The sequence below is a fragment of the Carassius auratus genome, unplaced genomic scaffold (assembly GCF_003368295.1).
Source record: "Carassius auratus strain Wakin unplaced genomic scaffold, ASM336829v1 scaf_tig00216598, whole genome shotgun sequence".
NCBI classification, from domain to species: domain Eukaryota; kingdom Metazoa; phylum Chordata; class Actinopteri; order Cypriniformes; family Cyprinidae; genus Carassius; species Carassius auratus.
Window position 1 is genome coordinate 124206 of NW_020528655.1, and position 15733 is coordinate 139938.

The 15733-nt window shown below is 37.2% G+C and overlaps 1 protein-coding gene across 1 annotated transcript; it reads right to left on the reverse strand.

The window, feature by feature from the left end:
- Positions 1-600: 600 nt before the first annotated feature.
- Positions 601-4226, reverse strand: LOC113098640 (uncharacterized). The gene is made up of 6 exons (XM_026263693.1): positions 4178-4226; positions 3579-3728; positions 2989-3226; positions 2723-2873; positions 2464-2631; positions 601-630 (listed from the first exon to the last, which is right to left on the reverse strand). Exons 1-6 carry the CDS (start codon positions 4224-4226, stop codon positions 601-603), a joined length of 786 nt encoding a protein of 261 aa, XP_026119478.1.
- Positions 4227-15733: the final 11507 nt, after the last annotated feature.

The window sequence follows — 15733 nt, forward strand, 5'->3', positions numbered from 1 at the left end:
TCATAACCACTCGTCTCTCTGTCGCATTACCGTACAGACAGGTGGAGAAGCTCGCAGGCAATTAACTTAATATGGCGTACTGGCATTACATTTTAAAATACTATACAAAATAGTTAATCAGAATACTTACTCCTGCTCACTCACGACAAAGAACTCCCCGCTCAAGCTCCCCGTCTCTGCAAGATTAACGATGGCAGTTTGCACGCACAGCCACTAGAAGATTCACATCTGTCAGACAGGTTGCTGACTTCGTCAAGCTTCGTTTGAGTCTGCGCGTCAGAAACGGAAGTGCTAAAAAACGCTAAAAATGGGCTTCACTTGTCTCAATTGAGTTCCAATGGGGTCGCTGTGTCCATTTATTTTACTGTCTATGGTCACGTCTTAGTGACCTAGCTACAGTAGCTAACATTAGCATATAAGCCCGCATTTTTTGATATTCAAACAGGCGGCCTATTGTCTGAACCAACTCAAACAGTGATTAAAATGCTGAAGCTTAATTTTCATTATAAAGACGCAAATACACACACACACACACGAGACCAAAATTACAAAAATGCAAACTTAATAATGTACAGCTAGCTAGAAACTAGCGCTAAACCATTATCCACGAGTGAACATGTTAAAGTTGTCCTAATATCAAACAACGCTTTACAATCATTAATATACAAGATGATTTAGAAACCAATGCTGTGAATGTTGCAATATATCAAAACTTACTCAAAAGAGGGTTCAGCGTAACCGCGTCCTAGCGAAGAAATTCTCCGCTAATGCACGCCATGGGCCCGCTCAGGAATCAGCTGTTTGATGGCGCCGACCGCGGAACTGATCCTCTGGGCGGCACCTAAACTAATTTGACAGTCACGCGGGTTTGGCGACTTGAAGGCGGATCCAAAACATTTGATTCAGATCGGGGGCCCGTTCTTCGTACGTCGCTTATTACATCCGAGATCAAATGACACATATCCAAGATGATATCATCGTGCTAATCATGATCCGGCTAATAGGGTTCTTCGAACACACCTGTTGTGTATGATTAGTATCGCTGGATTGAGTTATCTGAGATAATTGCGCGTTCATGTGTTGGCTCAAAAGGGGATATGTATCGATACTCGAAACCATGATCAGCAGTGCAGCGATTGGCTGGTGGCAAGACGGCAATGTAATGACGTCATATAATTTAAAACGACACCTGACGAAAAACTTGACAAATTGACGTACAAAGAACGGGCCCCGGGTCTTTCGAGCGGATTTGCAAAACATTTGATTCTATCACGTAGGCTACTCGATCAAGTTTTAATAAAGAGAAAAGAGGCATAGAGACACATTTTTGTTAATAGCCTGTTAGTAATCACACAGTCCACCAGTAACTGTATAATTTAGTAAGGGAAAATTAAAACAAAATAAGATGAGTTTCAATTTTAATTTTATTTATGTAGCATTGGTCATCTTAACCTCTGTGCAGTGTTCAGGGTATTTCAGGACCCCAAATTAAATTCTAATTCTAATACTGCATCATACAAGCGACTATTTGAGTTGAATATTTCGATATTCATGTAAGGAAACTAAGCCATAATTTGATAAGTTTACATTTACATTTATTCATTTAGCAGATGCTTTTATTCAAAGCAACATACAAATGAGGATAAAAAAAACTACACAACAAAAAGAGCAACAATACGTTTATAAGCGAGAATAAACAAGATGCATGCAAAATGAAGGCAGATATTGTCTGATATGTTAAGAAATAATATAAAATAAAATTGCTAAAAACAATTGCCTAAATATTTGACTCAAAAAGTCCAGATGACTCAAGCTGTTCGTGACTGTGAGTGTAACAGCAGCAGCAGAGATTATTAACCGTAAATGAAAACATTTAAAACTCTGATTCCTCGATTTAAATAAATAAATAAAAATGTAGCAAAACATTAGATTCAGATGATATGTAGAACTCTCTGTGATTATCAGTGTCAGACTGTGTGTGTTGTTTTGTCCGGGGCTTGTGGGACAGGCATACTACTCTGACTGTGACATCATCATCCTGGGGAGGGACTTTGAGAGGATTCAGATCATCCCAGGAGCCAAACACGGGAACATCCAGGTGGACTGTTCACTCCAGATAGGAGAAACACACACACACACACACACACACACACACACACACACAGGGCTCTCAAGTTTTGAAATGAGTTTAGAGTGAGATTTTGGCAGCGGCAGGGGTTTGATGGGGACAGGTGTCTAATCTCATAAATGACATTCTTACAAATAAAATAATATTTATTTAATTAAACATTTATTCATGTGTGTGTGTGTGTGTGTGTGAGAGAGAGAGAGAGAGAGAGAGAGAGAGAGAGATAATGGTCAGTGTTGTTTATTGTAGGTGTTGGTAGCTGGTTTTGAGGCCTTCAGCACAGGGGTTGGTGGCTCCCATTTGAAGCACTGTGGTTCCAGGCCAGCCATTTTTACTGTCATGATGGATGACAGGGTTCCATCAAGTGCTAAGCTGTTCTTAGTTTTGGTCTTGTTTAATCCCACTATGGAAAAAACCCTTTCAGCGTCGCCATTTGAATGAGAGAGCACTAACACCAATGAAGCTATTTTAGAAAGCCTCCCAAACAGGCTCAAACCGGACACCTTTGAAAAAAGGAACCAAGAGCCTCTATTACTCAAATGCTTTGCTTTTATGATTTGAGTTGTATGTCATGTGATGCCAAATATTTCTTACTTTGCACTTGATTGAGGACATACTCCCCCAAAACTCCTCAACATTAAAGGTGGTGGGATCTTGTGGCATGGGAATATCCATGAGTTGATATTCCAAGAACTTGTCCTTGTCCTGTTCCTCTGGCCCACTGAAAGGAAGTAGTTCCTGAAATCTGAAAAAGAGCACCATGTGTAAAGAATGGATTAAGTATTTGTTTTGTGACCATGGTCCAAATTAAACTTCAAGTATTAAATATGTTGAAATCTTGGAAAATATGAAACCCTTGCCTGTCTACGAAGTATAGGGCATCTTCCACCCCACACTCCGTCCTCTGCTGCACATCAAGGAATTGAGCGTGCTTCAGCAGGGCCTCCTTCAGGGAGAGTTTTTTGATCCAATACTCCACAGCCCTGACCAGAAATGCTGCCTGCTGGAATAGATGCACCTCTTGAGGTGTGATGTCTCCAGCCTCAAGCAGCCTGTTGAGGGTAGCTCTGGTGGTGAAGCCAATATTTAGTTTTTCTCCTGACAGACAGAGAACAAAAAGAGATCAAGCAAGTTAAGTCCAGGTAGTTTAAACAGTATATCAGATTAAAAATCACTTTTTATTCACCAAATGCATCAGGTAGACACACAGGAATTTTACCTGGCAATCAGCACTTTAACTGAAAACTAGAAAAAAAACTAAGTGCACATATATTCATGCAAGATATGCCCAATAAGTGCAAGTGTTTGAAGGTATTCCTCTATATAAAAAAATATAAAATATAAAAAAATTATATTTAAAATATTTAAATATTTTATTTTATATTTAAATTTAAATCTAAAAAAAGTCTGCATTTTGTTGTATAAAAGTAGAGCTGGTTGAACCACAAACCTGCCAGGTAACCTTTACGATTGGTGCTTCCCTTAAACCAATACCCAACATCCACTGCCAGATGTTCAGGATCAAAACCGGATATCTGAAATACAAGAATTCCAATAATTAATACAACACTATCAGCAAACTGTTTTACTTGGCATTGGACTTAACAGATTGGTAATATAAAGTGCACATTCTGCCTGTTTGGCAGTTTTGTGCATAATATGACTGGGGCATCCATGTATGTAAATGCTGCCATTTTCCCTCAGCATTCTGGCTGCAATTGAATTGTGGCACCTGTATTTACAGGAGCATTGTCAATAGAGAGACCTACACAGTTTCTCCAAGGGATGTTGCTTTCCTACAGGGTGTCATTGATTTTTTTATAAATCACTTCAGCAGTTCCACAGTTCCTCCCACTTGTGGTGCACATATCAAATAATCTGTGCACAACTTTGTTGCTGTCAAATATTCGTACTGTGAGGGGATTCATCTTCTCTAGACTTGTAACAATAAAGTGCATAACTAAATCAACATGTTGTTCAAAAATTGTATGAGTGTGCATGTAGAAATGGATAAAAAATACAAATATCTGGTAGTTGTTAAACTCATACCAGTATCATTTGAGCCATCTGTGACAAGTGTGAAGGGATTCTCTCTCATCTTCATCACCAGTTCCTTCTTAAAATGAGGTACCACTGCTTCATTTATGATGAACGTTGTTTTGGTGCTTGCGCTCTGAAAGCTATGAACCGTGGGGGAGTCTCCAAAACATTATTTGTACAAGGGGCTGAAATGGTCAGCATCGGCAAATGGAACATTGTGCTGCACCATTGCAACGGTAACCTTCACCTCAGCCCTCCTGGTCTGCAACAGAAACAAATTAATTAAATAACTCATAAAGCATTAGATAAGTGTTCAGTGTAATATAACCTACAATTACAACATTACCAACAGCCTTTTGGTTTTCCTTTGCTATGTACCTTGGCCTCTTGTACACTCATGCCTCCAACAGAAGTTGCTGGTGTGTAGAACTGTGCAACACTGCTAGCTGATTTTAGAGCCTGTTCCTTGGTTTGATGTCCCTTGCTTTCCACATGCCTGCTTATGTCCCTCACACCTTGATGGGCACAGGAGCTCTCTTGTCTGCAGACTGAGCACCAGTAAAAAGAGCTGGTGGTTCCCATTGTGATGAACGGCCATCGGGTTGACCACTCCTTCTTAAAGGAACACCTATAGGTGGCTGCTCCACTTAACCCTCTCTTTCTCCCTGTTTCCAGTGGGCTCTCCTCTGTTTCCTCTATGGTGTCCTCCACAGTCTCTTCCATGGACCCATCCTCTACTGGTTCCCTAACTGCCTCCTCCACTCTCTTATCCACAGTCTCCTCCTCTGACCTAGCCACCTTTTTAGGGAGCTGATCTTTTAGAGCAAAGCATGAAAGAATGCTCCTTTGCCTCTTCCCTGACATCTTTGAAATTTTGACAAATGGAATAATCAATATTTTACATTGGATAAAATATAATGAAATAGCCTAGGCAGAACGTTTTCACAATGGGGACCAGGAGGTTGTTCAGTAGAAATAAAAAGAAAGAAAAAACAAAAAATAATTCAAACTATTATGGGTAGGCCTACTATCATGTATAATGGATAGGCCTATTATAGAAGTCTCTTATATAAAACTGATGCTGTTCAGTCTCATCTAAATCAGCTGAGACTAGTGTTAAATGCGGACAAATCTAAAGCTATGGTTTTCTCAAACAGAAAACAGCTACCCTCTCAGCTTCCTAAAATAAAAACAGCTGATGGAAAAGAAATCCAAATGGTCTCTTCTTATAAGTATTTAGGCTTTTTTATTGATGAAAATGTGTCCTTTAAACAGCATATTGAGCATCTTGTACGTAAACTGAAGCTAAAGCTCAGTTTTTTTTCAGAAATAAATCACGTTTCTCCTAACGTTTGATTTCTGCAACTTTTTTTTTATCTTTATTGGATTTACGGAGATCTCCTTTTTATGAATGCATCGGACCGTCTTTTAAAAAAGCTTTACGTTTTATGACTGGCTGTGGAAAACGTGTTCACCATTGTACACTGTATGCTGCAGCTGAGTTTCCGTCCCTGTATGTTCGCAGGTGGTCTCATTTGTTGACTTTCATTTATAAATGTATTCTTGGGCTCCTTCCATCTTACCTCTGCAAATACATGCGAAAAAACCAACAACAGTATGCTCTGCGTTCTCAGAGGAACATACTGATGGTGGTTCCCAGAGTGAGAACAGAGTTTGGTAAGGCAGCATTTCAGTACACTGCCCCCCGTGCATGGAATGAACTGCAAAAGGACCTAAATCTTTCTGAACTTGTGACATTGGGAGAATTTAAATCTATTCTAAAGAAGCGTGAACTCAATGAACTTGGAAAATGTAACTGTTTCTAAACTTGTACACATTGACTAAATATCATTTGTTTTTTTGATGTCATGTATGTTTTTAAATTGTATGTAATGCTGTTGTCTTGTCCAGGTCACTCTTGAAAAAGAGATTTTTAATCTCAATGAGTTTTTTATCTGGTTAAATAAAGGTTAAATAAAAATAAAAATGAAAAGCTTTTACAAGAACAGTAGTCACAGCTCCACCGAACAAAAATTGAAAAAAGAGACACGTAAAACATTTAACATTTAAAATGGACCATTATTATGACGTTATGTTTATACATTATTACATTTTTAAATATGTAGACTAGGCTATTATAGTTATTATCAGGGGCGATTCTAAGATTTTGATTTTAGGGGGGCTCAGCCCCCAAAAAGGGTATGATTAAAAAATATTATTTTACTATTAGGGTAGGGTTGTATACTACTAACCTTATTGCAATCCACTATTCCATTGTATTCCCTGTATTTCATATATGGGAGTAGGAGTACTGACTGAGCCATATACAACACTGTAAAAAAAACTAATACAGTTTTTTAGATGTGACCAGTCACTGGAAAATTTTGAATTGGGAATGTAGATATTTTTTTTATTTAAATTTTTTTTTTACAATAAAGACTTCCTGATTCAGTATTAGGACATCCATGTTTATCCTTTGATGATACCACTGCTTTTTCTTATGAAATGTACGTGGAAATTGGCAGAAAATTAAAACAACATAAGGGTTCAATGACTGCAATGAATCTTGGGAACACAGTGGTATTGTGTGTGTGTGTGTGTGTGAGGCTGTCTGTTCTATTCTCACCTGACTGTTGCTCATTTGCAGACCTACTCCCGCACAACAACAAAAATGTTGTATATCCATCTACAATGAAATATAAATTATTATATTTTATTATTATTATTATTATTATTATTATTATTATTATTATTAATTTTTAGCTTTTTAGCCTTTATAATCAACAATACGGTTGGTTATACATCAAGTCAGCCCCTGAACATTTATTTCATTTCAAATCATTTAACTAACCAGCTAATATTCATTAAGAATATAGACAAAACATGTATTAATGTAATTGTCTATTGGCAATATGTTTAATCTGTTCTATATTTATTTATATTTATTAAAAATAACATCATTATCAATTTGCCACTTCTATAAATCAATTACTTAAAAAAAAAAAAAAAAATTCACAGATCCCTTTACTCTTACTCTAATATATGTATCATGATACACTAATGATTCATTATTACTTAATACAAAATTATGTTTAATAATAGAAAACAAAATAACTCCACATGATGTTTCTCTCTCTGTGCCATTTAGTGCTTTCAGACAATGATGTGTGTCGTTAATAATTTATTTTGCATGGCTGCATAATGTAATGCCGAAATACACAATAATATGTTTTCAATTTCAAAAAGTAAATTAAAATAAATCATGATCGTTTTCTAAAGTATGTTTTCATGGGTGTTAATCGCTTCATTTTTGTTGGAAGAAAAAACATCTGTCACACTGTGATAAAGGCTGAAAGTGAAAGCAGCGAAGACGTACTGGTATTGGATGCGAGAACACACACACACACGCGCACACACGCGCACACACACACACACACACACCTTGTACTCTCTGATGTTCGCTCTGCTCGGCGCCCCTGTGGATTGAAAAACGCGCTGAATCCGTGCAGACTCAGATCAGGGGAGGAGCCGGAACTTGATGCAGCTTGCCACCGTCTCAAATGAGTTTTTAAAGGGGACTGAAGCGATCACTAATTAATTAATCAAATAATTTTTTAGGGGGGCTGGGCATAAATTTAGGGGGGCTGAAGCCCCCCTAAAAAGGGCCTAGCGACGCCCCTGAAGAGTGAAGAAAGAAACCTGCTGGTTCGCGGGAGTTTTTGCTGCATTCACGCCAGTGCCGCTCACCTCAGACAGAGACAGACAGACAGACACAATCTGGATTTCACTGAATTCACTCGAGGAAAACTGTATATGTACGTGAGATAGTAATTTATAATCCTATTGTTTTTTTGTTTTTTTTCATGCTACTAAAATAACGACTTGATTTTGTAATCGGAAAAACTATTAACTAATTCACAAATGGTTCTTGTGATATAATAATTTTTGTATTAATATTGCAAATGCTTTTGTGTTTTCGTGAAATTAAATATAAGCATAGGCCTATATGATGTACAGTTAGAGTCCTGCACGGGTTCGGGTACCTGTAGGTTTTTGCTCAAACGGATGAAAAATATCCACCTAGGATATTGTCGGATAGGGTGCAGATCGGGTCGGACACAGGGGAAACACGGTTTTAAAACAATCACATGCAAACGTAATGGATATTTTTAGGAACACATCTACAAAAATATGCCTGTATTTCAAGTTGCTAAAATAATTTTGAATAAAATAATTTAAAATCCATATCAGTTTATTTGTGTCCACGTTTCAAGGCCTCCCAGGAATCGAAGCTATAATGTTACTTCCACTTTTAAAAATTCATTATAACCGCGCGCGCGATCTGCTTGCAGTCGTCGAGATGGATGCTGATGAGTTTAAGAAAAGAATAGCTTTTGCTGCATGCATTTTCGTGTTCGGAAATGTGGAACTTCATTGCTGAGGATCCTTTCATTATGATGCAACATAGTTTTCTCCTCAGATGAGTATTTAACATCTTTATTATTGTGGGGATTAGTGTGTAAGCGCTACACACACACAACGGTCAGAGTTTGGGACCAGAATGATTTTTTATGTTTTTTTTTTTTCTGCATTTATTTGATAAAAAATACAGAAAAAAGTGAAATATTATTATGAAGTAAAACAACATTATTTTTATTTTAATATAAATTAAAATCTATTGTATATCTGAGATTTTCAGCATCATTCCTCCAGTCTTCAGTGTCACATGATCTTCAGAAATCAGAATAATATGATGATTTATTATGTGCTGCTGAAACTGTGATACTCCTTTCAGGATTCTTTGATGAATGAAAAGTTAAAAAGAAGAACATTTATTTAAAATAGAATAATTTTCTAATATTATTCACTACAGTTCAATAGTTTGGGGTCAGTAAATTTTTATCCTTTCTTTTTTTATAAGAAATTGTATTCTTTATTAGATTTTAGAATCTTTTATTCAGGATGTGTTAAATTGATAAGAAGTCATATCAAAGATTAATATTGTTAGAAGAGACTTATATTTTGAATGAATGCTGTTCTTTTAAAAAAAAAATATACATCGAAGAATCCTTAAAAAGTATCGCAGATTCCAAAATACTATTTGGTAGCAAAACTATTAATAGTTCTAATAATAAATCATCATATTTTCATGATTTCTAAAGATCATGTGACACTGAAGACTGGAGGAATGATGCTGAAAATACAGCTGCACATCACAGAAATAAATTATATTGTAAAGGATATTAAAATATAAACCATTTTTTATGAATTTTATTTTGATAATTTTGAATTATTACTGAAATACAACCTTTTTTGTTTCAAACAGTTCATTGAACAATAATAAATGAAGTACCTGAAGCTGACAATGAAGTAAATGTATAATAATTAACAAAGATGATTAATTAGCGTTGTAAACATGCGTGTGAGGGGCGGAGACGCGCCGCCGAGCGTCAGACGCGAGTGAGGACCAAACACAGCAGAACAGTAGGAAACTTCACTCCTCTTATTATTTCTCTTTTACTGTCTATAGCGATTTATTTTTAGATACGTGATCTGAGTCTTTCAAAGAGTTGTAGAGTTATTCGAGAAATAGAGTTATTTTTTACATTCTTTGGTCGAAGTTTTCAGATCATGACTTCGGAGCCCGACCGCGACTCCGTTGATTCAGATAGGCACTTCAGAGCCTGTTCGCGACTCGGTTGATTCAGATCTGCAGTTCGGAGCCTGTTCGCTACTCGGTGGATTCAGATCGGCACTTCAGAGCATGGTCGAGACTCGGTTGATTCGGCACTTCGGAGCCTGTTCGCGAGTCGGTTGATTCAGATCGGCATTTCGGAGCCTGTTCGCGACTCGGTTGATTCAGATCGGCACTTCGGAGCATGTTCGCGACTCGGTTGATTCGGCACTTCGGAGCCTGTTCGCGAGTCGGTTGATTCAGATCGGCATTTCGGAGCCTGTTCGCGACTCGGTTGATTCAAATCGGCACTTCGGAGCATGTTCGCGACTCGGTTGATTCGGCACTTCGGAGCATGTTCGCGACTCGGTTGATTCGGCACTTCGGGGCCTGTTCGCGACTCGGTTGATTCAGATCGGCACTTCGGAGCCTGTTCGTGACTCGGTTGATTCAGATCAGCACTCCGGAGCATGTTCGCGACTCTGTTCATTAAGATCGGCACTTCGGAGCATGTTCGCGACTCAGTTGATTCAGATCGGCACTTCGGAGCAAATTCATTTTAATTAAGTAAATGTTTTAATCATTATAAAAGTTTTAAAATTTCTTGTTTTATTTTTGTTATAATTTTCTTTCTTTTATGTAAAGCACTTTGAATTACCATTGTGTATGAAATATAAATAAACTTGCCTTGCTTAGTGTGTTAGTGGGCTTATATATATATAAACACACACACACATACACACACTACCGGTCAGAGTTTGGGATCAGAATGATTTTTAATGTTTTTTTACAGGAATTTATTTTACTCATCAAGACAGCATTTTTTTGATCAAAAATACTGGAAAACATGTAATATTGTGAAATATTATTAACATTTTTCTATTTTAATATACATGAAGGTGTAATTTATTCATGTGATGTGCAGCTGTATTTTCAGCATCTTTCCTCCAGTCTTCAGTGTCACATGATCTTCAGAAATCAGAATAATATGATGATTTATTATTAGAATTATCAACAGTTTTGCTGATAAATATTATTTTGGAACCTGTGATACTTTTTTCAGGATTCTTTGATGAATAAAAAGTTAAAAAGAAGAACATTTATTTAAAATATAAATATTTTCTAACAATATTCACTATAGTTCAATAGTTTGGGGTCAGTAAATTTTTATCTTTCTTTTTCCATAAGAAATTGTATTCTTTATTAGATTTTAGAATCTTTTCAGGATGTGTTTAATTGATAAGAAGTGAAATCAAAGATTAATATTGTTAGAAGAGATTTATATTTTGAATGAATGCTGTTCTTTTAAAAAAAATGATACATCGAAGAATCCTTAAAAAGTATTGCAGATTCCAAAATAATATTTGGTAGCACAACTATTAATAGTTCTAATAATAAATCATCATATTTTCATGATTTCTAAAGATCATGTGACACTGAAGACTGGAGGAATGATGCTGAAAATACAGCTGCACATCACAGAAATAAATTATATTGTAAAGGATATTAAATATAAACCATTTTTTTATGAATTTTATTTTGATAATTTTGAATTATTACTGAAATACAACCTTTTTTGTTTCAAACAGTTCATTGAACAATAATAAATGAAGTACCTGAAGCTGACAATGAAGTAATGTATAATAATTAATAAAGATGATTAATTAGCGTTGTAAACGCGCGTGTGAGGGGCGGAGACGCACCGCCGAGCGTCAGACGCGAGTGAGGACCAAACACAGCAGAACAGTAGGAACTTCACTCCTCTTATTATTTCTCTTTTACTGTCTATAGCGATTTATTTTAGATACGTGATCTGAGTATTTCATAGAGTTGTAGAGTTATTAGAGAAATAGAGTTATTTTTTACATTCTTTGGTCGAAGTTTTCAGCTCGGGACTTCGGAGCCTGATCGCGACTCGGTTGATTCGGCACTTCGGAGCCTGTTCGTGACTCGGTTGATTCAGATCGGCACTTCGGAGCCTGTTCGCGACTCGGTTGATTCAGATCGGCACTTCGGAGCATGTTCGCGACTCGGTTGATTCGGCACTTCGGAGCCTGTTCATGACTCGGTTGATTCAGATCGGCACTTCGGAGCCTGTTCACGACTCGGTTGATTCAGATCGGCACTTCGGAGCCTGTTCGCGACTCGGTTGATTCAGATCGGCACTTCGGAGCCTGTTCGTGACTCGGTTGATTCAGATCGGCACTTCGGAGCATGTTCGCGACTCGGTTGATTCGGCACTTCGGAGCATGTTAGTGACTCGGTTGATTCAGATCGGCACTTCGGAGCCTGTTCGCGACTTGGTTGATTCAGATCGGCACTTCGGAGCATGTTCGCGACTCGGTTGATTCGGCACTTCGGAGCATGTTCGCGACTCGGTTGATTCGGCACTTCGGAGCCTGTTCGCGACTCGATGGATTCAGATCGGCACTTCGGAGCCTGTTTGCGACTCGGTTGATTCAGATCGCACTTCGGAGCATTTCGCGACTCGGTTGATTTCAGATCGGCACTTCGGAGCATGTTCGCGCCCTCGGTTGATTCAGATCGGCACTTCGGAGCATGTTCACTGACTCGGTTGATTTAGATGGCACTTCGGAGCCTGTTTCGCCGCCCTCGGTGATTCAGATCGGCACTTCGGAGCATGTTCAGCGGCCCTCGGTTGATTCGATTGGCTTCGGAGCATTTCGCGCCCTGTTGATTTCAGATCTGCACTGCACAGAGGAGCGTTCAAAGTTACGAGACCATAGACTGAAGACAGATTCCCAGTGAAATGCTTCCGACAGCAAATGCAATGAGTTTGCATCCTTCTTTTCTGAGAAGATCATCAATATCAGGAAGGCGATTAGCAAATCCTCAAGTAATGCAGTTAGAAATACCAAGGGTTCCACACAAACAAGGGGAATCTGCTTTTAGTTTCTATGCCCGCTCGCTGTTGGAATCAGCTTCCAGAAGAGATCAGATGTAAAACACTAGTCACATTTACATCTAGACTTAAAACTCATCTGTTTGGCTGTGCATTTATTGAATGAGCACTGCGCCAATGTCCGACTGATTGCACTATATTTCAACTGTTTTTTGTTTAATGCAAATCATTTTGAACTGTTTTTAAATTAATTTTAATTAAGTAAATGTTTTAATCATTATAAAAAGTTTTAAAATTGCTTGTTTTACATTTTGTTATATTTTTCTTTATGATTGTTTTACTTTCTTTTATGTAAAGCCCATTTGAATTACCATTGTGTATGAAATATAAATAAACTTTCCTTGCCTAGTGTGTTAGTGGGCTTATATATATATATATATATATATATATAAACACACACACATACACACACTACCGGTCAGAGTTTGGGATCAGAATGATTTTGAATGTTTTTTTAGCAGGAATTTATTTTTACTCATCAAGACATTTATTTGATCAAAAATCTGGAAAACATGTCATATTGTGAAATATTATTAACATTTTTCTATTTTAATATACATGAAAGTGTAATTTATTCATGTGATGTGCAGCTGTATTTTCAGCATCTTTCCTCCAGTCTTCAGTGTCACATGATCTTCAGAAATCAGAATAATATGATGATTTATTATTAGAATTATCAACAGTTTTGCTGATAAATATTATTTTGGAACCTGTGATACTTTTTCAGGGCATTCTTTGATGAATAAAAAGTTAAAAAGAAGAACATTTATTTAAAAATATAAATATTTTCTAACATATTCAATACAGTTCAATAGTTTGGGGTCAGTAATTTGTATCCTTTCTTTTTCCATAAGAAATTGTATTCTTATTAGATTTTAGAATCTTTTCAGGATGTGTTTAATTGATAAGAAGTGATATCAAAGATTAATATTGTAAGAAGAGATTTATATTTTGAATGAATGCTGTTCTTTTAAAAAAAATGATACATCGAAGAATCCTTAAAAAAGTATTGCAGATTCCAAAATAATATTTGGTAGCACAACTATTAATCGTTCTAATAATAATTATCATATTTCATGATTTCTAAAGATCATGTGACACTGAAGACTGGAGGAATGATGCTGAAAATACAGCTGCACATCACAGAAATAAATTATATTGTCAAAGGATATTAAAATATAAACCATTTTTTTTATGAATTTTATTTTGATAATTTTGAATTATTACTGAAATACAACCTTTTTTGTTTCAAACAGTTCATTGAACAATAATAAATGAAGTACCTGAAGCTGACAATGAAGTAAATGTATAATAATTAATAAAGATGATTAATTAGCCTTGTAAATCGCGCGTGTGAGGGGCGGAGACGCGCCGCCGAGCGGTCCAGAAGCGAGTGAGGACCAAACACAGCAGAACAGCAGGAAACTTCACTCCTCTTATTATTTCTCTTTTACTGTCTATAGCGATTTATTTTTAGATACGTGATCTGAGTCTTTCATAGAGTTGTAGAGTTATTAGAGAAATAGAGTTATTTTTTACATTCTTTGGTCGAAGTTTTCAGCTCGGGACTTCGGAGCCTGTTCGCGACTCGGTTGATTCAGATCGGCACTTCGGAGCCTGTTCGCGACTCGGTTGATTCAGATCGGCACTTCGGAGCATGTTCGCGACTCGGTTGATTCGGCACTTCGGAGCATGTTAGTGACTCTGTTGATTCAGATCGGCACTTCGAGCCTGTTCGCGACTTGGTTGATTCAGATCGGCACTTCGGAGCATGTTCGCGACTCGGTTGATTCGGCAACTGTCGGAGCATGTTCGCGACTCGGTTGATTCGGCACTTCGGAGGCCCTGTTCGCGACTCGATGGATTCAGAATCGGCACTTCGGAGCCTGTTTGCGACTCGGTTGATTCAGATCGGCACTTCGGAGCATTTTCGCGACTCGGTTGATTTCAGATCGGCACTTCGGAGCATGTTCGCGCCCTCGGTTGATTCAGATCGGCACTTCGGAGCATGTTCACGACTCGGTTGATTCAGATCGGCACTTCGGAGCATGTTCGCGCCCTCGGTTGATTCAGATCGGCACTTCGGAGCATGTTCAACGACTCGGTTGATTCAGATCGGCATTTCGGAGCATGTCGCGCCCTCGTTGAATTCAGATCTGCACTGCACAGAGGAGCGTTCAAAGTTTTACGAGACATAGACTGAAGACATGATTCCCAGTGAAATGCTTTCCGACAGCAAATGCAATGAGTTTGCATCCTTCTTTTCTGAGAAGATCATCAATATCAGGAAGGCGATTAGCACATCCTCAAGTAATGCAGTTAGAAATACCAAGGGTTCACACACAAACAAGGGGAATCTGCTTTTAGTTTCTATGCCGGCTCGCAGTTGGAATCAGCTTCCAGAAGAGATCAGATGTAAAACACTAGTCACATTTACATCTAGACTTAAAACTCATCTGTTTGGCTGTGCATTTATTGAATGAGCACTGCGCAATGTCCGAACTGATTGCACTATATTTTCACTGTTTTTTTTAATGCAAAATCATTTTGTAACTGTTTTTAAATTAATTTGAATTAAGTAAATGTTGTAATCATTATAAAAGTTTTAAAATTGCTTGTTTTACTTTTGTTATAATTTTTCTTTATGATTGTTTTACTTTCTTTTATGTAAACCACTTTGGAATTACCATTGTGTATGAAATATAAATAAACTTTCCTTGCCTAGTGTGTTAGTGGCTTATATACATATATATATATATATATATATATATATATATATATATATAATATATATATATATATATATAATATATATATAAACACACACCACATACACACACTACCGGTCAGGAGTTTGGGAATCAGAATGATTTTGAATGTTTTTTTTACAGGAATTTATTTTAACTCATCAAGACATTTATTTGATCAAAAATACTGGAAAAACATGTAATATTGTGAAATATTATTA